General features: G+C 46.3%; 11 protein-coding genes across 11 annotated transcripts; 4 read left to right on the forward strand and 7 right to left on the reverse strand.

Annotated features, from left to right (window-relative positions):
* Positions 1–2,818: 2,818 nt before the first annotated feature.
* Positions 2,819–3,541, reverse strand: FOXG_08896 (uncharacterized protein; the record flags this gene model as incomplete). Its single annotated transcript, XM_018387928.1, has 1 exon — positions 2,819–3,541. The coding sequence occupies one exon, from the start codon at positions 3,539–3,541 to the stop codon at positions 2,819–2,821; it is 723 nt and encodes a 240-aa protein (XP_018245891.1).
* A 912-nt stretch (positions 3,542–4,453) lies between these two features.
* On the forward strand, positions 4,454–4,840 carry FOXG_08897 (uncharacterized protein; the record flags this gene model as incomplete). The annotated part of the gene is made up of 1 exon (XM_018387929.1): positions 4,454–4,840. The coding sequence occupies one exon, from the start codon at positions 4,454–4,456 to the stop codon at positions 4,838–4,840; it is 387 nt and encodes a 128-aa protein (XP_018245892.1).
* A 925-nt stretch (positions 4,841–5,765) lies between these two features.
* On the forward strand, positions 5,766–7,462 carry FOXG_08898 (uncharacterized protein; the record flags this gene model as incomplete). The annotated part of the gene is made up of 4 exons (XM_018387930.1): positions 5,766–6,106; positions 6,162–6,540; positions 6,598–7,034; positions 7,084–7,462. The coding sequence occupies 4 exons, from the start codon at positions 5,766–5,768 to the stop codon at positions 7,460–7,462; spliced, it is 1,536 nt and encodes a 511-aa protein (XP_018245893.1).
* A 593-nt stretch (positions 7,463–8,055) lies between these two features.
* Positions 8,056–8,773, reverse strand: FOXG_19943 (uncharacterized protein; the record flags this gene model as incomplete). The annotated part of the gene is made up of 4 exons (XM_018400205.1): positions 8,056–8,092; positions 8,142–8,497; positions 8,551–8,637; positions 8,696–8,773. The coding sequence occupies 4 exons, from the start codon at positions 8,771–8,773 to the stop codon at positions 8,056–8,058; spliced, it is 558 nt and encodes a 185-aa protein (XP_018245894.1).
* A 1,272-nt stretch (positions 8,774–10,045) lies between these two features.
* Positions 10,046–10,879, reverse strand: FOXG_08899 (uncharacterized protein). Its single transcript, XM_018387931.1, has 2 exons — positions 10,681–10,879; positions 10,046–10,632 (listed from the first exon to the last, which is right to left on the reverse strand). Exons 1-2 carry the CDS (start codon positions 10,745–10,747, stop codon positions 10,253–10,255), a joined length of 447 nt encoding a protein of 148 aa, XP_018245895.1. The 5' UTR covers positions 10,748–10,879; the 3' UTR covers positions 10,046–10,252.
* Positions 10,880–11,286: 407 nt separating this feature from the next.
* Positions 11,287–12,472, forward strand: FOXG_08900 (uncharacterized protein). Its single transcript, XM_018387932.1, has 2 exons — positions 11,287–11,628; positions 11,683–12,472. Exons 1-2 carry the CDS (start codon positions 11,352–11,354, stop codon positions 12,339–12,341), a joined length of 936 nt encoding a protein of 311 aa, XP_018245896.1. The 5' UTR covers positions 11,287–11,351; the 3' UTR covers positions 12,342–12,472.
* A 245-nt stretch (positions 12,473–12,717) lies between these two features.
* FOXG_08901 (uncharacterized protein) lies at positions 12,718–13,774 on the reverse strand (the record flags this gene model as incomplete). Its single annotated transcript, XM_018387933.1, has 1 exon — positions 12,718–13,774. Exon 1 carries the CDS (start codon positions 13,474–13,476, stop codon positions 12,718–12,720), a length of 759 nt encoding a protein of 252 aa, XP_018245897.1. The 5' UTR covers positions 13,477–13,774.
* A 460-nt stretch (positions 13,775–14,234) lies between these two features.
* FOXG_08902 (uncharacterized protein) lies at positions 14,235–15,065 on the reverse strand. Its single transcript, XM_018387934.1, has 2 exons — positions 14,882–15,065; positions 14,235–14,832 (listed from the first exon to the last, which is right to left on the reverse strand). Exons 1-2 carry the CDS (start codon positions 14,905–14,907, stop codon positions 14,436–14,438), a joined length of 423 nt encoding a protein of 140 aa, XP_018245898.1. The 5' UTR covers positions 14,908–15,065; the 3' UTR covers positions 14,235–14,435.
* Positions 15,066–15,353: 288 nt separating this feature from the next.
* On the reverse strand, positions 15,354–17,925 carry FOXG_08903 (uncharacterized protein). The gene has a single exon (XM_018387935.1). The coding sequence runs from the start codon at positions 17,655–17,657 to the stop codon at positions 15,525–15,527; it is 2,133 nt and encodes a 710-aa protein (XP_018245899.1). The 5' UTR covers positions 17,658–17,925; the 3' UTR covers positions 15,354–15,524.
* Positions 17,926–18,811: 886 nt separating this feature from the next.
* Positions 18,812–20,027, forward strand: FOXG_08904 (uncharacterized protein; the record flags this gene model as incomplete). Its single annotated transcript, XM_018387936.1, has 5 exons — positions 18,812–19,324; positions 19,382–19,390; positions 19,442–19,459; positions 19,533–19,664; positions 19,722–20,027. Exons 1-5 carry the CDS (start codon positions 19,010–19,012, stop codon positions 20,025–20,027), a joined length of 780 nt encoding a protein of 259 aa, XP_018245900.1. The 5' UTR covers positions 18,812–19,009.
* A 581-nt stretch (positions 20,028–20,608) lies between these two features.
* On the reverse strand, positions 20,609–23,247 carry FOXG_08905 (uncharacterized protein; the record flags this gene model as incomplete). The annotated part of the gene is made up of 3 exons (XM_018387937.1): positions 20,609–20,896; positions 20,974–21,453; positions 21,847–23,247. 3 exons carry the CDS (start codon positions 23,245–23,247, stop codon positions 20,609–20,611), a joined length of 2,169 nt encoding a protein of 722 aa, XP_018245901.1.
* Positions 23,248–23,413: the final 166 nt, after the last annotated feature.

Here is a 23,413-nt window from a genome sequence, read left to right on the forward strand (position 1 = left end):
AAACGGCGAGATAATACACGATTACAAAAGGAACAATTTGATCTTCGGTGTTAGTGTTAAGCGCCTATGTTGCGATCGACTTTTCGTGGAATGACGAGGCGATGGTTGGGCTAAATGCCAGCGCCGAGACTGATGAAGAGAGCACATATGCCTAGGGCCAATCAAACTCATGTATACCAGTTTCCCAAACCTATTAATATAACGAATCGTATTGCTGACTTGAGTTTTGTTCTCACACTGCGGACACAACTTTCGGATAGATTATGCTCAGAGAGAACTTCTCCGGTGCGATGCAGGCCACGAAACGATATGGGTTTTTTGAGACCTTCCGTAGACCCAGTTTGTACCAGAGTTACAGGGAGGTTATCAATTTCTTCAACTGTAAAGCTTTCGCTCCTTGACACTTGCGTTTAGTGCAATACAAAGAAGAGAGACTTAATAGAGGCCGGAAACGTTGGTTTCTGGTCAATGTTGTAAATGGGTTCTCTTGTAGCTGCCCTGGTGGCGTTGGGAAAGGTGAAACAGCCTAATACGTAATGTAAATATCGACTTTTAGTATTTCCTCTCTCGCCTATAATCCTAAGTAGTCGCCGCTTTAACCTAAGCCTTCCCTAAGCCTAGCCTAGGTCTCGGCTAAGCTAACATCCTGGTGTTGCTTTTTGGCCCCTAGTAATTCACAAAATTAGAACAGCCCTACCCACACTAAGGCAACCTTGTCTATATACTATAGCTTAATAGCTATGTTTAAATAATACTAGTAGTATATCCTCTTTTTCTATTAACTTTTAACTTATATTATAGGATTATAAGTCTTTTATTAACTTAGTAATTTAGTAGTACAGAAGGTTAATATAATATTATGCATTAACTTAAAGTAATATACTTTTAAGAGCCTTATTTCTCTGTAGAAGGCCCGTCGCGCATTCCAGACATGCCCGCCCAGATCTTCGAGGATAAAGCCATCGCGCCAAGCAGGAGTACAGGGGTTTCACTCCCAAGCAACACAGTGACCCATGCCGGATGCCTATCTACAGACCAGGCCAGCAACCCACCGAGCACTTCAACAATACTAATATCAACCAACCCTGTCGGAATCCACCATCTCGCACTTCATACGACTCGATCAGCTCAGATATCTTAGCCCAGCCTGTATTCTATAGTAGGTAATACCTCGTCCTAAACCCTTAATATCCCAAAGCTGCACTAAGAGGCGGTATATGTAGGGCTATATCTAGCTCATTAGTAATATAGCCTGGTATAAGGTTTAAAATGCAAATCCTTTAAAATGCATACCCCTCTTATTAGCTAAAACTATCTTAATATATATTTCTATTACTAATCTTAAACTGTATTTATAGCTTAATTCGTATTACTTATTAATGCTTAGAGGATAAGATATAGATTAACTATACCAACTAGGGTAATAATAGCCATGCCTATGGTAACCTAGGTGCTGATGTTATTAGTAAGATTAACTAAATCTACTTTATTATTACTTAAGAAAGACATATTAAAATACTAAGGTATAAGGTAATATAAGAGCTATCTTAGTATAGAAAATTTACTTAGCCTGGATTATATTATATATATAAGTTGACCCTTATATCCTTGTCTCCTATTTATCTATCTTAACTAGGGTAAATAGGCACTCTTAGAGCCCATCCCAATACAAACGTTCTAATGGTATTGTTTACTCTGTAAACATTTATTTTCCAACTTTCACTTCAAACCAAGGATGCTTTTTCTGAATGGAGTCATGGCGGACACCATCGGTAACATTGGACCCCTGACTTTCTTATCCAAGGAAACAAGACTGGTTTAAACCTGCCATGGTCCCGGTCCTCTCCTCTCCCTACCCGACTAGCATTGCACGACTGCAGGCTTTATTTCGGACTCTTCTAGCAGATTGTATGGCGCGAGGCATGCCACGGCTAGACGCCCCTTCATTAGAGTTCAGAAATCTTGCTGCGGCATTCCTCCTACTTCTTCCCTTCAAGATGCGTCCGCAAACATGCAAGAGCTTCTTGATCTGTACTTTGGCTCAGTCTTCATGGAACCAGAGAGAGAGACTTGACCGAGGCTGGCATTGTGCAAAGTCCTATGCAATAGCAGAGACACAGACAACCCGGGGTCCGTGCTTCAAAGCCGGGGTTTTGGGGGATCCTTATTCTTATATAATGCCATTGAAAGTGTCTTGACAAAGTTCTGGGAGTGAATATGGGAGGTTCTTATGCATTAGGTACCTCAGTACTAGATAGTTAGCCAGTAGCACCTACACAGGTCGTAAGTAGCCTATTTACACATGTAAAGGAGGTGAATTAGGGAAACATATAGTAATACAAGTCTCGTTCGTTAATTATGCTGCGAAAATATCTATTTAAGTTACCAAGTTCGGGTTCTTATAATTTCTAGTGTAAACATCCTTCCGAAGTTGCAAGTCTCAGATACCATAGGCTTTTGCAACAATCGTGATCCCTTGAATACAGTGATAATACCTAGACATGGCCCCGCTCAGCTATCCACAGAGCTTCTGTCCTCCTATCAACGACACAGGAAATATAGAAACGAGATACTCAAGCACAGAGACAAAAAAAGGAACAGAACAAAATAAGGAAAACCTCAAAGAATCGCACCACTCTTGCCGTATACTGTAGGAGCTACTTATACAAAGGGCTCATAGCACCTGAAGTATGTACAAGTGCTGCTACACTGAAGATTAGAATTCCCAGCTCAAAGCTGAGCCATTCCGCAAAACAACAGTGGAAGTCATGACCCCCAAGGGTCCCTCAAGCATGCGGCCTTAGATCGAGTTAAAGCATTACCATAGACTTCCTTGTCGGCACGCAATCTTGATACCTTTGTCGAAGTACTGGCCAACACCTGGAACGAAGCTAGCCAGGACCTCAGCAATGGCGCCAGCCTTTCCACAACCACTCTCGCCCCTCAAGGTCTGGGCGCCAATTTTGATCTGGTACATGTCCGCACGGAGAGACCCGTCCCTGTTGTAGACGTTGATGCGGACCTGAGACGGGAGCTTGCGACCCCAGCTGAACTTTTGACACTCAACCATGTACTCGCAAGGGCAGTAGACCTTCGTAGTGGTAGCCCGACCGCAAGCAGCATTTTTGTTGTTGGGAGTAGATTCCTGCCAGGTAAAGCCACTGCAGTCGGTGTAGACGGGGTACTGGTTCTGCTGACCAGCTGCCTGAACAGTTGCCCACATAGCTTGGATAAGCGCATCGCGCATTTGCCAACCACTGGCTTTGCCAACTGTTCCCCATTGGCCATCGAGCTGAACTCGAACAGATGTCTTGGGCTTGTCGTACCCGGAGTTGCAGTTGCCGGTGTACTGCCAAGTGGTGTGGTCGGAGAGGCCGCCCTTGTCGTCGGACACATCGTACATGCGGTTCCAGACGCTCCAGAATGAATCAAGGTTGCCGACGTTGACCAACTCATCCGTATATGTTGCGTGAAGGTTGTAGTCAGCAGCAAGTCCCTGCCCAATTGCGAGGGTGCCTATGATGATGAGATTGAACTTCATTGGGATTGGGTGGTAGGGGTGAAAGAATGAGTAGAAGGAGTTGTTTAAGGAATGAGTATTGTTTTTACTTTGCTGAAGCTACAATTCTGGTCCTGGTTATGTTCAGCCTTGGATCTTTATCGTACAATGATAGCCTTCTTATACTCGTGTTCAACTTGTTAGTTAGCCTTGACGACCAACATACTCGACCGCCGCCCCCTTCAGGACACCGAAATATGCGCAGAACTTTCCTAGGGAAAGTCTATAATTGTGTTTTAAGTTTCGAACCCTAGCCAGAGGCTCGTCCTGAGACGACGAGTATGCAGTCCTGAACTTGGAAACAAATTTCGAAATGACGCATTTTACACGGCGATTTCCTGAAAACGTCCGTGCGATAGTCTGCCAGGCTTCAAAGCCAATAGAATGCACCACGATGCCTCGTATTATTTCTCGAAATTGCCGTTCTATCTCGCATAGCTTTGAGAAAGCTCTGACTTGGGAATCTCTACATTCATGCTCACGACAACCGTGCTGAGGTTGCTGATACGTGGAACCAGTCAGACACAGGAAAGCCCATCGTGGGCTCTCAAGAGCGCAGCAAGTATCTGTTTGAGACACTGGAACTTTTCTTGGTCTGAAATCTGTCTTTACACGAATTGCCCAGAAAGATCAGCCCGCATGCTAGGTCTCGGTGTCATAAAGGGGTAAGTGAATTATCGGTGAGCGGCAGAAACTCCGATCTGCCTTTAGGCCAAAGACGCATCAAGTCTAAATGATACATATACCAGCTGGTGCCCGCTTGTCTGAGTGTTGGCCTGCATCATCGATTATCGACACCATCTACAAGTCTCGATTGCTCCTCACAAACCTCTACACTGCATCTCAAATTTGACCAAGTTCCCTCCTGTCAATAACTCTTTCTTCAAAAACATCATGTTTTCCCTCATTCCTGTCCTGAGTCTCCTCGTCGTTGGCTCTCATGCATCCCCCTTCCTCGACGCACGAGGCCTTGCAAGCGCTGAGCTGCCCGCCAAACTCAGCGCTATCAAGTTCGACCCAGCCAACAAAGACGGTGTGGCTTTCTACATCACTGCCGCCGGCGTTGACACCGAGTGTTACCCGCCTGCCAAAGATACTGTCGCTTCAGGACGAGTCTACAAGTGCGGCGAAAACCCTGCTGTCACCTTCAGCTACACTAGCGACCAGGGTAAGCTCAGCGTTTGGCTGAGTAATGAGAATGGATCTTTTGCTGGCTCTACCGTCATCTCTAGCCCTGCTCCAGGTGAGATCGCCTTCGACCTTGCCAACGTGAACGTTTGAAGATTTGGTAGAAGCATGGGGTTAGCAGCGGGCGAGTAAGGTTGCTAGGTAGATTGCGAATCAGGGGTAATGGGTGTGGGGAATAGGGACGGAGGAACCGAAGTGATACATTTATTAGAATAGTAGTATGTTGAAATGTTTGACTTTTATACGCAACTCGGTAGATTACACCAGTACGCTCGGGTCATGCCGAGATATTTCCCTCTTTCTTCGCACAATGTGCCGTGGCCTTTCCGTCTCTGGCATAGTTTGAAAGGAACGATTGTTTCAGGGTAGCGAACTTCAGTTTCCGCGCGTTCTAGAATTAACTGAACCTCGTTCTGTCGAGGTGCCAAGTGACCCGCGGTTCTAGGAGCAACTCAGATGAATGATGTGGCCGGATCCAAACTTTAAATTGTGCACGTGGTTTTCCTCTCGCTTTTCATTCATGAGATCTAACAGCGTAAGCGTCAGTCAGTATAAGGTCAAAGCGCGCATAAATTCACTAGCCTGGGGTCGGGCATCACTAATACAGAACCCATAAACTTTTAACCTTCTCTCTGACCGAATTTAGTCAGGGGTATCCCAAGACTTGATAAACGTGTAGAAGCTTAGGGTTATGCTTCGCTATTTCTCTTGACCGAACATCGGATGCTGAAACAAACTAGATGATGCTGAACCTTAAAAGCAGCTTAGGATGATGGATGCCCGACTGCTTTACGATGATAAGGCCACGCAACATCTTTATGGCCCCTATTGTATTCGAGCTCGTATCTAGGCGCACGAGTGCTCCGAGCTCAGCCGCTGTCCGTCGTTGTCATCAGAGATGTCGCAGCTATAACTCGACAAGTCATGGGAGCTTTGTTCTTGCATACAGGCCGACTTCACGACTGCGCCTCTGTTCCCAAAAACTACTCTCCTTTCCAATTTCAAGTAAACTTGCGCCATGTTCTTTCCTACCAATGCCCTCATACTTCTCACGTATGGCACCTTTGTCTGGACTCATTCAGTCCGCGACCTCGGCGCTCAGGACTTCTTCGACCTCGTGCATTCAGACACCATTGCTCTTGTTCTATTCGTAACCCCTGGTTGTGGGAAGTGCGATGAGATTACTACTCAGTTCGAGCAGGCCTCAGACCTATCTCCCAAGGCCAGCTTTGCACGAGTAGATTGTTCAACTGAGGGCAAGGTCTGCGATGATGTCAAAGTTCTCCATGTTCCAGAAGTAAGGCTTTCACGAGGCCGTGATCGACTCACCCTCTACAGCGGCGCCTTAGACACTTCAGCGTACTATAGCCCCCCCTCTCGAGATGTTTTCCACTAAGCAGCTTGTTTATTACAGACTATTGTTATTGATCGAACGGCAACATGGTCCAGCTGTTACGGAACTAAGCGATGCCAATTACGATGAGTTCTTGAGCACTGATTGCGTTTCAATCGTCGCCTTCATTAATGATCAAGACGAAGACTCCATCGAAGTATATACACAGGTGGCTGAAAAGCTCCGTGGTGAATACGCATTTGCAATTACCCATAAGTCTAGTCGAGCGAACGATGAAGGTATCACCCGACCAGCTATTATGCTTGTCAGCACATTTGACGAGCGTCGCAGCAGCTACGAAGGACCTTTTGAGTATGAGTCACTTGAGATGTTCATCCAGAAACACGGAACGCCCTTGATTGGAGAGCTACACCCAGAGGTTTATGCTAGCATCTCCGAGGTAATCCAACCTGATCGTATGCTAATATGAAACCCAATAGCTGACAAATACTATTAGACCAACTTGCCACTAGCCCAGATTTTGGTGCCGTCTCTGACAGAGCGCGATCATCTGGTTGACTCGCTTTATCCGCTAGCTCGAAGATATGCCAATGTCTTGACCTTTGTTACCGTCGATACAAGCAGGTACCCCCAGCGGGCGGCTATGCTGAATCTCGCCGACGGCATCAAATTGGGTTTTGCAATTGAGGATGTCATCTCAGCAGAGAAGTTCCCGTTGAAGAGTAAGCCCGTCAATGCCGAAAGCATCACAACATTTGTCAAAGATTTTGTAGCTGGCAAGCTGAAACCAGAAGTCCGATCTCAGCCTGCACCAGAAAAGCAACAAGGTCTCTGTCTCGAACTGGTCGGACATACTTTTAGAGAAACAGCTTTCGATGAAACTCGAGATGTCCTTGTGGAGTTCTACACACCATGGTGTGATTATTGTCTTGAGTAAGTGAGCTACGCGCCCAGCAGAGATCAGCTCTAATCAGCACCCTAGGTCACATGCTGTCCTCGAAGAGCTCGCCATACACTATCGCGATGGCGGTCTAGGAGACAGCATATCCGTGGCTAAAATCGATGTCAGTAGTAACGATGTCCCTGAGTTGATTACAGGCTACCCAACGCTGAAGCTGTACCCAGCTGGTGGACACCCCCCGGTTACATTTGATGGCAACTATCACGAACCCATTCCTCTGGTGACATTGATTTCCTTCATCCACGATAATGGCCGGAATCAGTTAAAGGCTAAGCCTTCCCAGTTTTCACATTCTTCAACAATGTCCGAAGCCTCTATTCCATTAGAGGCAGGACAAGATGACTTGTCAATTAAGAGCTCCGACAGAGCCAATTCGATTCTGAAGCATGAAGAACTGTAACATAGAAGCGTTGAAAGTCGAGAGAAATATAGGATATTTTGAAAGCTGATAGATCGATCACCTCAAGATAAAGCTTAGGTTAATATTTGCATTTTTAATTAGCGTATTTTTAGTTTTATAGATGGCGAAGGACTGAGTACAGGCGGTATAAGATGACCTCTCAAAAATTTTAGATTAAAGTGAAACTGTATAGCTAATATAATTGGGAGACTCAGACTACTTAAAATGTGTTCTTAATGAATGCTCAGGGTCCAAAGTCTCCTTACTTGCCAAAGGCAGATTGAAATAAGCTCGAAGCCCCTGGTGTCACCAAATTCCACTCAACACACCGCTGGGCGTTGCGAAATTGGAAGGATATGTTACAATCGAGCATAGCTAATGACAATGGCAGTAGATGCGGCAACGACCTGTGCAAAGGCAAAGGAAGTCCCCCAATCTCCTCCTCCTCCCCTCCATAGTATTGCACAAAACCAAATAAAACAGATCATGAGTAGGAAACATGAGACTCTGAACGGAATTTCAATATACATTCGATCTGTCTGCCACCCTAGAGCGAGGTGTATTCCTCTCATCCAATCTGTTCCTCGAAAGTCTCAATACGGAAGAGGCATTACGATTGCTTTCGAGCCCCTGTGATGGTTAGCGATAATTACTTGTAAAATGGCCATGCTACTCATACTTGGCATCATAGATACAACTTTCTTGTGCCATTCCCTCCAGTGTTCGTAACCCGTTGGCGCTCGCTGGATCGCGAGCACACTTCTTTAGGTGCTGGATGTCATCAAGGAGTTTGAGCCGTTGTTCTGCTTCCTTTGCAGCGAGCCTGATGCATGGCTCTCCCCATTCTTCCCTTCTCACATTGCATTCGTCACTGTGTGGCCCGTGTTCCCAGCAAGCGTTGTCGACATCCAGGTGCGGACGACTGGGATGCCTCAGTATGGCTATGTTACACTTTTCCCGCGTCTCTTCGATGTTGATAATATTCATATGAATGGGATAATGCCCATCCAAGTCAACGGTGCGGGCAAACCGAAACTTGAATCAGATAATGTTAGATCTTTCTGGTACCATGGTGTTTTGACCCTCACCTTGACTTCTATCACGTCGGTTATTCCGTAATATGGCAGCCATCTCTTCCACCTGCCTAGCTGCTGGTAACATGTCTCCACCAGTCTCTGGTATATGTCTGTATCGGACTCGCACGCGTTGCTCCAAGGCTGCATTTTCTCATACCTTGGTTTTCGGTTGTTTGGGTCCGTAGATAGTCCAGTGTATCGAGTAATTCGGCGGGGTCTTATTGGTCGTAGGCATGGTATGGGAAGAGCGTACTGTCCTTGGAGTGGAGACTCCAAGCAGAGAAAGCAGGCCTGCCCAGCGCGGTCTCGCAAATCTAGGATTTCTACCTTGGCCAGTGAGAAGGCGGAAATTCCAATGCTAACCTCCTCCTCAACATCCTGCCGATAGCGAGCCAAAGTCATTACAGACGGGGTAGAAAGGCGCTTAGAGATATTCCACAGAAGGTATCTAATGTAAGATTATAGGAAGAGAATTTGTCGCGAGAGCAATGCTGCAAGATAACAAATTTGTAAAATAACATTAGCATAGCCCCTGCTTACATGCATTTGCGCCGTATCATCGCCACTGTACATAGACAAGACTTTCCCCAAGGCTGATTCAGAAAACAATCTAGCGGATATATCAAACTTTATTATATATTTGGGATAGGCGCGCCGCCCAAGATATCGAAGATGAGGTTGGCATGCTGCAAGTGCAAAACTCGCAGAACGAGGCAGTGTCAGCAGGCGTCTCCCTTTTAGAAGGATATCCGCTAACTATGCACCAGCGTGGAGAACCAAGTCGCACAATGTCGAACTTGCAGCACTTCCTTCACAAACAAAGAAGTCAGGGAGAAATTAATCTCTGACAAGGCCAGGTGGCTTAGCTTAGTAATTCTCCAAACAGGCAATTTCTTCATTCCTCCAAAGAGTCATGACATAGCCAAGCGACCTGTTCACAACCTCAGCGGATGAGAGTACTGCTGTAATAGCCCTTGGAAATGGCCTGTCGTGGGTACTCGAGATCAAAGTGGAGCTCGCGCTATCGGAGAAGTCAGATAAAATATTTCCTTTTTATTCTAGACACTTTATTTGATGTAGATATGATGGAACGCGATATTTCCCCAACTGTGCAGTCAGTAGGTGGCAGATTCAAGCTCTGCATCTTTCCGGCATCATTCTCTGTTCATCGTTCTCTCAGCTCGTCTCCGGCTGCACATAGTACATTGCTCCGGGGACAGTTACAGGGGATGCCACTATTCCTATGTGATGGAGACCTTTTCAGGCACTGTTGTAACTTGGCTGAATCAACATCATTCGCACCGCCGCGTCACCATAAAACACAAACAATGGGCCAAGGCATTTTTAAACTTGGAGGCAGAAATTCAGATCGCATTTTGGTTTCAACTTAAAGTTGCCTGAAAACTCTTGATAGTAAAAAGAGCTTAGATATAATTTCTGACCCATAATACAGAACTTGGAATACGTGAGAGTCTAGGTTACAACGAAATCTAATCGAAACCTTAACCTGACATTATCCACACAATCGCTCACATTTATGAGACCAAGGCTTACTTGTCTAGGCAACCTGCTCATCGATTGGCAAGGTTTGAGGCAGCATTGTGATATGGTTGATTGGTGCCAATGAAGGTTACTCATTTGGGTTTCTTACTGGATACATGAAACCAACATTGCATGTGTCTATGGCCTAGATATTTATAATATGGATAAAGATTCAAGCCCCACTTTCAGGCTCACGCTTCTCAAAGCCGTCATCCTTCATCTTCAAAGTGTAAGCCTTGCCATATGTATTCTGAGGGTCTCGCTTTTCAAAGCCATCATCTTTCATCTTCAGAGTATAGGCTTTTCCATACGTGTTCCTCTGAGGCTCACGCTTCTCGAAACCGTCGTCCTTCATCTTCAGGGTATAGGCCTTGCCATAAGTATTCTGAGGGTCTCGCTTCTCAAAGCCATCATCCTTCATTTTCAGGGTGTAGGCCTTTCCATACGCGTTCCTCTGCGGCTCACGCTTATCAAGGTCATCCTCCAAGATGTACTTCGCACCATAACCAGGAGGAGTAACAGGGTTGGCCTCTCGCTCAGCAATCGCATTACCTAGACTGAAGGTTAACTAATGATGCTTTCCAGGTCCAGAGGACATACCTGGCAGTGGGCTTGCAAGTGCAAAGCTGCATAATGCAGCAGTGCTGAGGATCTGAGATAGCTTCATTCTGAATTGCTAGGAACTTCTGTATTATCAGACTTGCTTCTTCATGGCCATGAGCCTTTGCAGGATGATCTCGACATTAAATAAGGTACCCTGTCGTCTGCTCTTTCGTACATCTCGTATATTTGCTCAAATCGGTAACTACTTGGAAGGGAAGGTCATTTTGCTGCGGGGCAGATAAGGTTTACATAACCAACGAAAGTCCTCCAGTGGTGTCTATCAACAGAAGTTCTCACAACAATACGTCACTACATATCTCCTTTTGGTGTAGGATGGTGATACCAGAGTCCAAAGACATCGCATCAAGAGGGGACGTCTTACCGGAACTCGGCATCTGACTCCAAAAGTACCCACTTGGAGATCCATTGGGAAGCCCGAGATCTGTATCGGAATCCTTTGCCGGGATTGATCGGCATCTTACACCAAAAGTACCTTTGATATTCTGCTTGGGGAAGGTGGTTTTGTTTTGGCCCCCAGATACGGCGATGATAACAAAATGCAACAGGATATTGGTGATAAAGCACGCCATTACTTGAGTTTCTGCTCATCTTTCATCACATTTAATCTTTTTGCAAACTTGAGGGGCCAGGACATTTGAGCTGTTTTTATGGGATCAGTTCGCGTGCCGACAAGATCTATGAAAATAGCCAAAATCATGTCTTGCAAAGAAGATAGAGGTTCTGATGAGAGCCTTCTTGGTAGCAACAGCGAGAGTGACGAGATCGAATGGGCTCCGCCGACCCAGCGACGGAATTGGAGAACACATTCTTGGGTTGTTCTGAACCTTCTCCTCTTCCTGATATCTTTGGGTCTCTTTATTGCTGCCTCCTTTAGGTTCGGCCCGGAGTCTGACATGGATCACATTCGCAAGACTTCCTTCTACTGTAAGCCTTTCTTCTCTTATTGCGATGTTCACGGTTTGTTAATTCGGACTAAAGCTCCTGTTCTGGACTCGATCAACTTCAAGATGAGGCCCATTGAGACGGAGGGCGGCTTATTCGAGGCTAAGAACCCTTCCAAGTGGCGCAACTCTCTCAAGCCTGATCCAGAAGTTGACGAAGCATGGGAGGATCTGGAGATCATTCGTGTTTTCCCTATCAACGAAGCCGAGGTTCGCCGACTGGGCAAAGATCCAGAGCTCCTCGTCAAGTTCCCACCAGAGTATGGCCTTGGCGACAACGCTTACATGGCTCAAATCGATATGTTTCATCAGATCCATTGCCTAAATCTTCTTCGTCATCTGGCTTGGGCCGAGTATAACCGCAATGGTACAGCAAAGAAGCCTTTTAGCGACTTGCATTGGATTCATGTCAGCCATTGCACAGACATATTGATGCAAAACCTCATGTGTAATGGCAACCTGGACATCATTACGTTCAACTGGGTCGAGACTCAAACAAATCCATTTCCAGACTTTGCTGTCAACCATCAGTGTAGGGATTTCGATGCGATTTATCAGTGGCAGGACAAACACTCAGTGCCAAAGGAATGGGGGCGGAATGTCACTCGGCCAGCTGGTGCAAAGCAGATTCCAATTAGCGAGGAGTATTATCGTATATATGGCATTGAGAAGCCGCAGGTATCTGCAGCGCCATAGTCACACAAAACCTAGCTCAGAATGCTTGTTTTGTAAATATTAGATAGTCATGACAATCGACTAAACGTACTTTCTTGTTAAACATAAAAAGCTTTAGACTCACTTAGTCCTCACAATTAATCAAGATTTTTAAGGCATTGGCTTGATATATCTCACTAGGACATGATGAACTTCAACTATCAATCAGTATCCTAGGATTAAATAAGACAAATTAAGCAACAGGATTGTGATGAGTTTTGTATATGTTTAGATAAAGCCTGCAATCACTCCACTAAGACTTACGAGACTCATTGCTCTTCCCAACAAGAATGCCAACTCGAGAGTGAAGCTCTTTGGTGCAGCATTATCCATCTTCTGAGATATAAGACTCAACTCTTTATCGGCATCCACTCCGCTTCGAGCTGAGACAGACCTTTCGGTGTCCTCCATTTTTTGGCGAAGAACCTGATACAAACTGGCAACATCCAATCCTCCTCGCACATTTCTCTTCAATCAGAATAGCGACCGCATGGGCTGTGTTATAGGTGACATCTGGAGCAGAACGATAGGGTCCAACTCTGAGTCTGCAGCCACCATGAATAGCGGCAAGCCTTGTGTCTCCTATGTTTATCTTGCTTCTCAACATGTTACGAATAAGCTGCTGGCAGTCTGACTGGAACGCGAGATTGTGGTTGGCGTCGCAATTTATCTTGAACGTAGCACGTTTGGCAAGGTCTTCATCCGGAGCTGCATCCACAATGGCCTTGATGAGATCCGAGTGGTTGTCGTCACTGCTAGTATTCGCGTAGATGGCAACAGCCTCGGTGTATTGAACAGGTGCATTAGCCTTGTAGCCAGCTGCGTCTTCCTTGATGATGTCCAAGATGGTGTCATTTGTATCTAGGGTGATGCCGTTCTGGACGCCTCCCACTATATGGAATCTTGCCCATATCGCATCACCATATCTCTTGCTCTGGATAGCTTCAACGTATTTGCTAGACCAAGGCTCCACCAATGGCAACATGGACGTATTTTGAAGAACATCGTTGATGGGGATATCTAAAAAGAGCTGTTCTGGCAGGTGGGAGGAGTTTGTCAGTGCAACAGCATGCTGTGCACTCAACACAAGAGTTATAGTCAGAAGTTGAGAAAGCATCTTTAGGTCCGAATTGAACGACGAGGATTGATTGGCGACTTGGTTAAAACCATGAGCCGGTCCATTCCAGCATATTTATACCCTGACTTGAGAGCTCTTGATGAACAGAAAGTGAGACAATTTCCTTCCGGCTTGCTTGTGCCATACGAGAAGTATTCATGGTAGTAAATGCAACAATATGCTGTTGGTTGTTAGTTGGTTGTTGTCTCTGCCGCAATCCTTCAGTCAGGATTTGGTTGTTGGTTGTCGAGCAACAACGGTGGCTAAATCCCGCAGAGAACATAACAGATAATCCTCTGCATGGTAATTGAACACATACACAAACAAGAACAATATTATTACTCGCGGTTTGGTATTGACTATGTTAGAGGGAGGGGCATATATAATAGCTGCTTTGTTAGGTTCTTATTATAGTCAAATATTAAACATGTTAAGCATGTCTTTATATAGCTTTGGACTTGCATTGTCCGAGATGGTTTAATATGGCCGCTTCACTTAATCACATTAACAGGGTCTATACGGGACTTAACATGCCATCTTTGCATTAACGCCGCGAGCATTCTGAGACTCTGTTGGTCCTTATTATGTGTTGGCTGTTTTAAATTATCTCTGTGGTCTAACCTCGAAAGCCCTTATTACTTGGTCCGATTGGCTGGACTAGGTACGTGCCATCCTCGAATGCCGGCATATCCGAGCTGTTGTCTTTCTGAGCATGTTCCCTCAAATGATTAGTACTCTTTGACGCTGGCTTTCGTCACTTAGTAAGGGCACTTCCTCCACACGGAGAGAGCAAGAGGTATTTGAAGCTATGAGTTGTAGTTGGCCCATCGTGTATACAGTGATTTGCCTCCTCAAAAGTTCATACAGATCATCCTAGTGACGACTCTAGCCTCCAGCCAGGCTTACCCCGCTCACCTCCACCGCCTCATCTTCTCCTCTCTGTTTCCGTCTCTGCACTTTCAGTCTTGATGCTCCATCCTATCGGTGTCAAAGATGATCTGGAGGACTTCTGGGTGCCCGTCAGCACTGTTAGTATTTCGGTAGAGCTTTAAAGCCTCTGCAAACAGTTCTGGTTCATTCGTCTTCGCCTCAAGTGCATCTCCCCTGATTTGATCAAGCACGGTGATGTCGGGATTTGGGCCTTGACCAATGATGACACCGTTTTCAACCCCTCCCTCTATGCAGTAACGAGCCCAGATGGCATCGCCATAGCGCTGCTCGCGAATTGAATCGATATACGTAGTCTTCCATGGGTCGACAAAGGTTACCATTGTCTGAGTAAGTACTTCATGAATGGAGATGTCGAGGAATAGCTCCTCAACTGGGTGCATAATGGCAGGATCGTTCAGATCGGAACTGTTTTATGTCAGTATGTTGCAAACCTCTAGTAAAGTTTATAGAGTACGAAGGTATATTGGCCATTTCTGTCATCACTATAGTGCAGCTGTATTGCCAGAAGTGTCGAGAATGTAATAAGCTTTCAGTGAGAATTTGAGTGGCAATACACCGCGCGGGGAAGCACAACAACGGATTCGTTACAGTAGAGAAATTGACGAGAAGATTGAGATACAGCAATTTGGGGTAGAGACTGCGGCTTTTATCTACTGGAAGATGAGGCAATGGCAATCAGGCAACAGGCTCCAATTGGCGAACTGGTAGATGCATCGTGATTGGGCGATACCTCTTAGCAAATCAGACCTTGCTTATCGTCTGTCTGCAAGCTTTCTGGGCAGTTATACACGAGAATAACTACATAGAAGATAAATAGAGAATCTATATAATTATTTCTATATATATACAGATTTAGAGCTACTGAAATGCTATACCATCTACTATATCACGAGGTTAATCATATAGCAGATGTCACTTCTGTTAGGGGGGGTTTTTCATATTCAATACAGTCGACGTTTAGAAGATAAATGCAAGACAGATAACCGCCACTTAACTTATTTATTATGGTTATAATCTATCGGGGTTGTGGAATATGGTCTATTGTAGTATAATAATGTTCCTATCTTGAGAGTAGAATACTACAGTCCACTTGCCAATTACAACGCAATCTGAACTGTCTTTGACATGCTAGGAGTACCCTGCGGCGACATCACAAAGAGATAGTAATAGCCAGGCAGAAGGACACCGTTATCCTTGGGTAGCTTGACAGTGTACTGGTTGCCCTTGACTTGGAAGTCGGTGAGAGGGACACGCCTCTGGTCGCTGTTGACTGAGTGTGTAGCACTTCCCATACGAACAAGAGACATCTTGACCTTACCAGAAGTGTTGGTGACGCTGAACTTGAGGGTGCTGCCCGCTTTAACAGGCTTCTGGGCAAGGTTCTGGATGATGGGACGCTTAGCAATGGAGCCATCCTTGTTGAACAGGTAAGGAGGCTGGAAGATCTCTCCATCGGCATGGTCAGCTGTCTTGTCGCAGCCAGCAGTTGAACCACCAATCTTTGCAACGTAGCAGAGGCCACCACCACCGATAAACACCGTGGCATCAGGCAACAGGATAGAGACAGAGTGGTAGTTGCGGGGAACAGCGTGAGGTGCAAGCTGAGTCCACTTGTTGGTGGCAGGGTTGTAGAGCTCAGGAACCAGGATGCCTTCAGTGTTGGTAAAGACCATCGCCTTTCGTTGGCCTCCAGTCACAAGAACAGTTCCATCAGGAAGAACGACAGCATTACCGAAGCCACGAGGGAAGGCCATATCAGCAACACGCTTGACGGAAGCAGGCTTGTAAGGTGCTCCAATGGTGGTGATATGAGCACGCTTGTTGGCATCGCTTGCGGTGTAGTCCTGGGCACCGCCAGCTGACAGAATCTTACCAGCAACGGCATCATACATGACAAAGATACCGCACATAGCATCAGCGTTATCTCTCTTACCAGACTTGACGATTGATCCCTTTTGCTTCGTGCCATACCAATGCTGTTCCTTGCTGGGGCCGGCTTGGAAGACACTGCCATCTTTCCAACCAAAGAGCCAAGCGTGGTTATCCTCACGCCAGATACCCTCTCGATCCTTGGTGAGCATGGGCTTGACATCGGCTCCAGGTAACATGGTCCACTTGTTGGCCTTGGGATCATACACTTCACCATTCTTTCCTTGGCGTGGACCGGAGTAAGCTCCTCCAATGGTGAAAACTCTTCCATCAGACAGGATGGTGGAAGTCTGATAGCCACGAGGCATCTTCATGTCAGGTCCTCGGGTGAAAGCGTTGGTCTTGGGGTTGTAGAGTGTCACAGCCTCGGCATCGGAACCGCCCTGAATCAAGATGCGTCCATCAGCGAGTTGACTCATTCCAGGGCAGAACATATCATGGTGAGTATCGGCGACCTCTCGCTGTCCGACGGCACCTGAAGGAAGATCGAGAACTCCAAACTGGGTACGGCCAGAGGCGCCACCGAAGGCGTCAGCACCCCAAGATGAGAAGAAAAGAAGCTGCTGTGATTGAGGGAATTGAGGAACAACATAGGCGGCAACGGGAATGACAGGGAGACGGATGAGATCAGACCATTTGCCTTGAGTTGCAGGCTTAGACTCGACTGGGGCGTGAACAACGCTGTATCGCTTGCTCTGCACCCAAAATAGCGACGCCTTGGGTTCAGTCTCCTTGATGTGGCAGACCTTCTCCTGCTTGTCATAAACGGCTTTCTTGCATGTCTTGATACCGGAGCAGATATCAGCGCACGCAGCAAGAGAGGCGCAGTTCTTGGTCATTCGAGTAGTCGGGCCGACGTAGTCGCTGTTGTGGCAGACGTTGAAAGTCTTGCCGCCTTTGGAGCGGTAGTTGTTGGTTGGGTTGGGGCAGCGCGAGATGAAGACTCCCTCGTTGACGTTCTTGACCCGGATAGTGTCGAACTTGGCGTCTGACGCCCAGTTCATCTTGGCCTCGTTGGCATTGTCCTTGACGTGACAGATGCGATTTCGCTTATCGTATACAGCCTTGACGCATCGGGGGTCCTTGCTGCAGATTTCGGCACAGGCATTGGTAGATTTAATGTCCCGGGCGACCTTGAGACTTCCTCCACCGTATCGATAGTCGGTATTGCGGCAAATGGCGTACTCGGTGCCGGTCTTGGATGTCCATGATGCTTCTTTCGATGGGCACTGCGTTAGAGCAGCAGAAGTGAATGGAGTAATTAGTAGGGCTGCTAGAGCCACGAATGGAAGTTGAACCATATTGGTTGAGTTAGGATTTGAGATATGATGTCGATATCGAGGGAGCGTTTGTCGTTGTTGTCGGGTCAGCGAAAGATTATTAGTTGGATTGTGTAATTATTAGATTATCGAGAACCACGAAAAGAAAACGAATGACGATTCAGCAATAAACGAGTGTCTGAATGAAACAAATATCGAAACAGGAAAAACGAAAGAAAGACTCGGATAGCGAGTGCAGAGAGGAATGGTCCTGTCTGATTCTCGCAAAATAAGGAAGACTAGGCAAAGCTTTTATGTTTCAAGCTTAAAAGGTTACCTCAATGAACCATGTAGCCACGATCTCAGCTGTGGCTATGTTTAGACCGAGAAGCCCTGGCTGTATGGACGGAATTCTCGTTCCCTGCCCGGTCGATTCTCCCCTTTCTGGTGGAGCTACCGGTACCTGACACTAACCTAAGCAAAACTAAGCCAAACCAGGCTCTCGGACCCACGCCAAGGCAGTGCCAAGCAGTTTGTGGATGAAATACGAGGCCTGGAATACTACATAAGCGGTTATGTCCGTGTGTTCAGGGTCCTACGCGCTGAGAGAAAAAGGGATGATGCCATTATTGCTGGACCAGCTATAGCCTTAAGACTGAGATTAGTTCCCGCTGAGGTTGCTCTGTGCGTGGCTATGGTGCAGCTTAATCGACAGATATTGTTAAACATCCTGGACACCAAGATGATATCATTCGAGTATTATTGACAAAGTGACTGATAAGTACCATTGCTTCGCGCCATGTTTCAATAGACAGACATACATCTCCAGCCAACTATGATCAGCGTAAAGCAGTAACCAGTATCGTTTTGGAGTTTATTGCGCACTTCGTTGATCTGTTTTATATAAACAGGCACATAAAGATGGCTGATATTAAACAAAAGGTGCTGACAAGGCATGACCTAGTCACAAGGATGGGTCATATTGGAAATTTTTTTTGGTTACTTATCTTTATTTAATAACGACTAATAAGTAAGTTAAGAAATACACGTTTTTAAACTAAGTCTAATTAAGATATCAAATCGAGAGAAGTGCTTATTTAAATTAAACTTTTTATTCGTCCTGAGAATTATGATAATAAAAGCCTATTTTATCTTTAGTCTGTTATATGCTAAAATCTGAATTTTCTCCTCTGTTTAAACTTTAGGGTAATGGTCGGGTTAAGAGTTAGCCGATTTTATCTTAACCCGGCTTGCGCAGGTCCAAATCTTCCGGGCCGCGGAGAATTTTCGCCGAATGCCGAGGCCGACCATCGGAACTTTTATTCTGGGCCAGCCGAGCCCGTTTCCACTGTCACTACTCCCATCACTCAACCCAAGTTCCCTGCACTCACATCATGTCTCTGCGGTTTCTCAAGCGGCCAATTAAGCTTGCATCGCGGCATGCAATTTCTCAGCTTCGTTCGAAATCTGGCCTGGCGCAATCGAACAATGATCTCACTTCGTTTCCCTCTCGGTGGTTCGCTGATCTACAGGCCCAGCTAAAAGAATTCACCAGCGATCACTATCCAGCCAGCTGCGTTCAAGAAGCCAAGAGACAATTGGTGTCAAATGAAGAGAACTGGTTGCAACTCTTGGCAGGACAGCAGGGGTTCCTTACTGATAAGAAATGGCGAGGTCTCGATAACCACCAGCTCCTTTGGGGTGACATGGTAAGCGGCTCCTTATCACTGATAGGTGCATGATTTCTGACATTTCTCGTTGCGTAGGATAGCATGGTAAGTGGACCCCCTTTTGTTCCTTTCTAGGATGAAATCTAATATTCTTAGGGTAAGAGACTACACCTTGTAACGCTTTCGAGATCTAATCTTTCTGTGCATAGGTCATGTTAATAACGTAATGTACAACCGCTATGTCGAGACTGGGCGGGTGCATTTCATCCGACAGCATAGTGAAGATGCAGCAGAGGACGAAAAGTCTCAATGGGACGACTTGCCAACACCACGTAGCCTCGGCCTTATTCTCAGAAGTATCACCACAGAATACAAATTTGTATGACTCCCTTGATAGCTTCGGAGACAGGAAGACTGACCGGCCGCTGTGCTGTAGCCTCTTGAGTTTCCAGACCACATCACTGTATTATATAAACTGCTTGAAGCTCCAACTAATGAGTCAACATCACTCAAGATGGAAGCATGGATCTTATCGGAACAATACCGCCGCTTGGCAGCACGATGCATCGACGACACTGTTATCTATGACTACACTACAGCCAAGAAGACGGTTCTGAAGCCGTTCATGGTAGACAAGTTTCAGCAAACATTTAGTATGCAACAGGCAAACCAGAGGAAGTATACGGATCAGGCAAAAAGAGCAATCCAGGCTGCCGAGGAGCTTCAGATAAAGTACAAATAGTTATGCGGCTCTTGCCGAGATTTTATAGACACTTAGTATATGCAATAACAGACCCGTGAAGCAAGGAACTTTCTATATTTAATTTATAAACTAGAAGGGAGACTCGAGATTCCCGCTTCAAGCACAAGACTGCTTCTCAAGTCGAGCTGATGAAATGCACCGCCTGTAAGAGTGACTTATCCGAGGATTTCTTGGCGTACTCTGAGGGTGCATAGTATTATGCCAGAGCCTCCTGTATTTTGTAATAGTTTTATTATTATACCTCTCCTTACCTATGCTCTAGTTATTAGTATTATATAGTTTATAGTAAAGTGTAATAGTACTGGCATGCTATTGGCCATACTGAAAGAGATCAGGAATGGCTTAGGGCAGCTCCGAAGATCTGCATAAAGCTTGCTCCTACAGACGGGCCGGAAGGCCTCCTTACCCATGACTATTAATGCCTAGGGACAAATCTCGTTATGTGAACTCACAGGATGATTATATGTTTATAAGATTTTCCTGAAATCATTCTATTGATTGGTAACAAGACTTGTTCCTCTGCCGCCAACTTATACGCTCCGCCTTATCAGTCGAACTCCTTAGTTCAGGCCCTTCTTATCCTTAACTTGTTGCGCCAAGCGGTTTAAATCCGCTGGCCACAGCGGGTCCTTTTCAATTCCATGAACAACCTGGTCAATCAGAGCAATAGCCAGATCATCTAAAACCACGGCCTCAGTGGCGCCAATACCTAAACCTCGAGATATAGCTGTCAGGGCAGTAGCCAGCATACCACCCTGGGCAGGGACAGATCCGGGTTTAGCTATCACCGCTTCTACCGCGCCATCGCTGGTATCCGCAAACGTGATAACTTGGTTTTCTGCTGTGCCCTAGGATCCACGCACATTAGTAAGCAAAACAACCAGTTCGAACATGAAGCCCGGTAGTTATATTAAGCATATCTTACCCGTATCCGTCTAAACTCAGGAGCAAACCACATATTCTTGTTGACATCCCGCGAAACTGCCACCGCGCTGAGATACGCTACTCGAAACGGTCGTGCAAGGCCGGAGGAGCGCATGGCTTCAAGGCCGACCATAGTATAATCCTGACAAACCTTGCGCACCTCTTCAGGGTCCATTCGAAATGCGTGAGAAGGCGTCACGCCCACTGTCCAGATACATGCACCTGCGCCGGCAAAAGCTTCCTTTGCCGCGGGTGAGTATGTACCATAGTCCGGGACAATGATGTTTTGGAGTTTCGCGGCGGTTTGCTCGAGAGATCGGCGGGTAACAGCGACAACGCTGGTGATGTCTGAGCGTGTAAGGGCTTGACGAAGGATCCCAGCGCCGATGTAGCCTGTAGCGCCAACTACAATAAGTTTCATGATGACAATTAACAGAAATCCTTTGGATGCATAAGATTTTGGATGAAATTTGATCTGGTTCTGGACTGAATAGGTTTATTGAGTTGATGGTTCTTGGTTGTTGGGTTGAAATCAGTTGCTGACATGTATAATTCCAACTGTCAATCTCGTCCGCAAGTCAGCTGACTTATGCATCGCATAATATACCAAGCATCCATGTCTTACTGGGCAACGAATGACCTTAAGAAAAGATTCAGCCAATCGCGGCCGATTCCGTGTGCTCCCCCGCCTTATCAGATTCGCGCTGACAACGCACCTGATGCATCCTCCCATCATCTCTCCCTGGTAGTTTCGAGCTCCTACGTCGCGACCACAGTACTAATCAGAATTTTCTTGGCCTTTACAAGTATCTCTATTCAGTATTTAAATATCTTTTTACAAGTTCCCTCCCCACAAGATCTTCGAGAAACACACCAAACGAAGAATATCCTCATCGAGCAAAACAGCCTGACGAACATCGCATGGCAGGATCTTATTATGTTCGCAATTACTAGCCACATCATTAGCCAACTCAAATACCTCAGTGAATATATAGCCCAACACCCGACAGATTCCTTTCACAGCATCGTCTCTAAAGACCCTGGGCTTATCCTGGCTGCGAGACTCGAGGAACTCTCGAAGACGAACGCTCACGTGAGACATGTCAAAGTCTAGAATCGGGCTTTGGTCCGGCTGAGTGAAGTGGCGATACGAGGCAACGTCTAGGCTGATAGGTCTACTATTCTTCTCATAATCAGGGAATAATGCCTTGGCCATTTCTGCAACATTCTCACCTCCAAGATGAGGAAGGACGAAATGTTCGAGATAACTGAGGGCCATCTCGTTCACGAGATCTAATAGTGGCTGCTTCCATGGATCGATGAACCCATGGATAGTTGGTTCCGCGCCATTACGGGAGGCATATTCTTCGCGATAGCTTCGCAAAGGTTCAATATCTTGTTCTCTCAGAATATAGTCGCTTGGATCGTATGGGCCAAGCTGCTCAGACGCTGGCGGCGGGGAAACATATTGACAGGAGACCATGTCTTGGACCTTCTCCATTCCCGAGAAGTCAACTCCTTCACGCAGTTCGCGCTCAAACCTCTCCTGCGGCGTCATGTGTTCTCGCAGTGTTCCTGGAATGCCCAAGAAACTTGTCCTTGTGAACTCTGTGTATACGGAGAAGAACAGGAATGATCTTGCTGCGGTGTGCGTATCATTGAATCCAAAGCGGCCAAACATGTATTCTCCATGGGGGATATACAACCAGATTCCATGCTCTGCACTGTCTCGCCGGCTTGGTCGTTGGCCCTGCCATCGCTGGACCATTTCTTGCACTACAGAGCGATCAACAAGACCAAGAGAGTTGGAGTTTGCCAGCATATCATCATCGCCCTCTTCCTGGCCTTCACCAATCTCATCAAAGCACCGTTTATCGTAGTAGCTCCAGTCATAACGATTAATCACAAAGACTCCAGCCTGAGAAGTGGCGTCGTTATTCATCGTGCTTCCATGATCTGGTTCATAAGGTGAGCCAGATATGCGGAGAATCTTATCGACTTCCTGCCTGGGATCGATATCTGCGTGAGCCACGAACCATGCTACTGTATCACTTGTCTCAGAAACAACAAGTTTGAAGACATTCCAGATCCCTTTTTGTGCGGCGACGTTGTAGTTGATGCTGTGAGCTTTAACTGTGCCACTTGGTTGCGGCGGAGCAACGGGGAGGCCTTGAGAGGGAGCAGAGGAACCGAACCAAATGTTGTGCAAGGAGCCGAAACAGAGCTGACCCGAGACGACGGAGAGAGTCGAGTGTATTGTAGGAGAGTCCGCCATAGTGATTATTTCAAGGCCCTACCTGTTGATGCGAAGTGTTCGTGGGAACTGTAAGTATCGGCAGACCCCATGTTTAAATAGTCGCCTGGGCGAACAAAGGGCCATCTGCCTAGGCTGGTGCCTATTGGACCTTTGAAGTTATTCCGACCTAAGTTAGACTTATTTC

The sequence above is a fragment of the Fusarium oxysporum genome, chromosome 9, assembly GCF_000149955.1.
Source record: "Fusarium oxysporum f. sp. lycopersici 4287 chromosome 9, whole genome shotgun sequence".
NCBI lineage: Eukaryota > Fungi > Ascomycota > Sordariomycetes > Hypocreales > Nectriaceae > Fusarium > Fusarium oxysporum.